This window comes from Penaeus monodon, chromosome 28 (genome assembly GCF_015228065.2).
Source record: "Penaeus monodon isolate SGIC_2016 chromosome 28, NSTDA_Pmon_1, whole genome shotgun sequence".
Classification (NCBI taxonomy): Eukaryota; Metazoa; Arthropoda; class Malacostraca; order Decapoda; family Penaeidae; genus Penaeus; species Penaeus monodon.
The window spans coordinates 5,939,055-5,939,330 of record NC_051413.1 but is presented as its reverse complement, the minus strand read 5'-3'; the positions used below and the strand labels follow the sequence as shown (position 1 = coordinate 5,939,330).

The 276-nt window shown below is 40.6% G+C and overlaps 1 protein-coding gene across 1 annotated transcript in view; it reads left to right on the top strand.

The window, feature by feature from the left end:
* LOC119591328 (mucin-12-like) overlaps window positions 1–276 on the top strand; it is a gene marked incomplete in the record, with an annotated part of 28,957 nt that overhangs the window by 14,283 nt on the left and 14,398 nt on the right. The window contains 1 exon segment of the mRNA XM_037940058.1: window positions 140–272. Within this exon segment, the coding sequence (XP_037795986.1) occupies window positions 140–272 (133 nt within the window).

The following is a 276-nucleotide window of genomic DNA, read 5'->3' as shown; positions in this document are numbered from 1 at the left end:
TCCCCATAGAATAAGAGTTTGATGTTAAGAAGGGACTGATTAAGGTTTCACTGAAATTACTGGATGGTATCTTATTTCTATAATATTTGTAGGGATTATTGTGGAATTCCTTTTTCCAATAGCAAACTTTTCTTTTCAGCTAAGGGCTTTGTGGCTCTCTGAAAATCAGAACAAGCCACAGGTCCAGTTGCAGTCAGACACACTGCCAGAAACAGGACAGCGTGTTCTAACATGTTTCATGCTGCCACAGCAAGTTCGCTCTCATCAGCCAGGTAA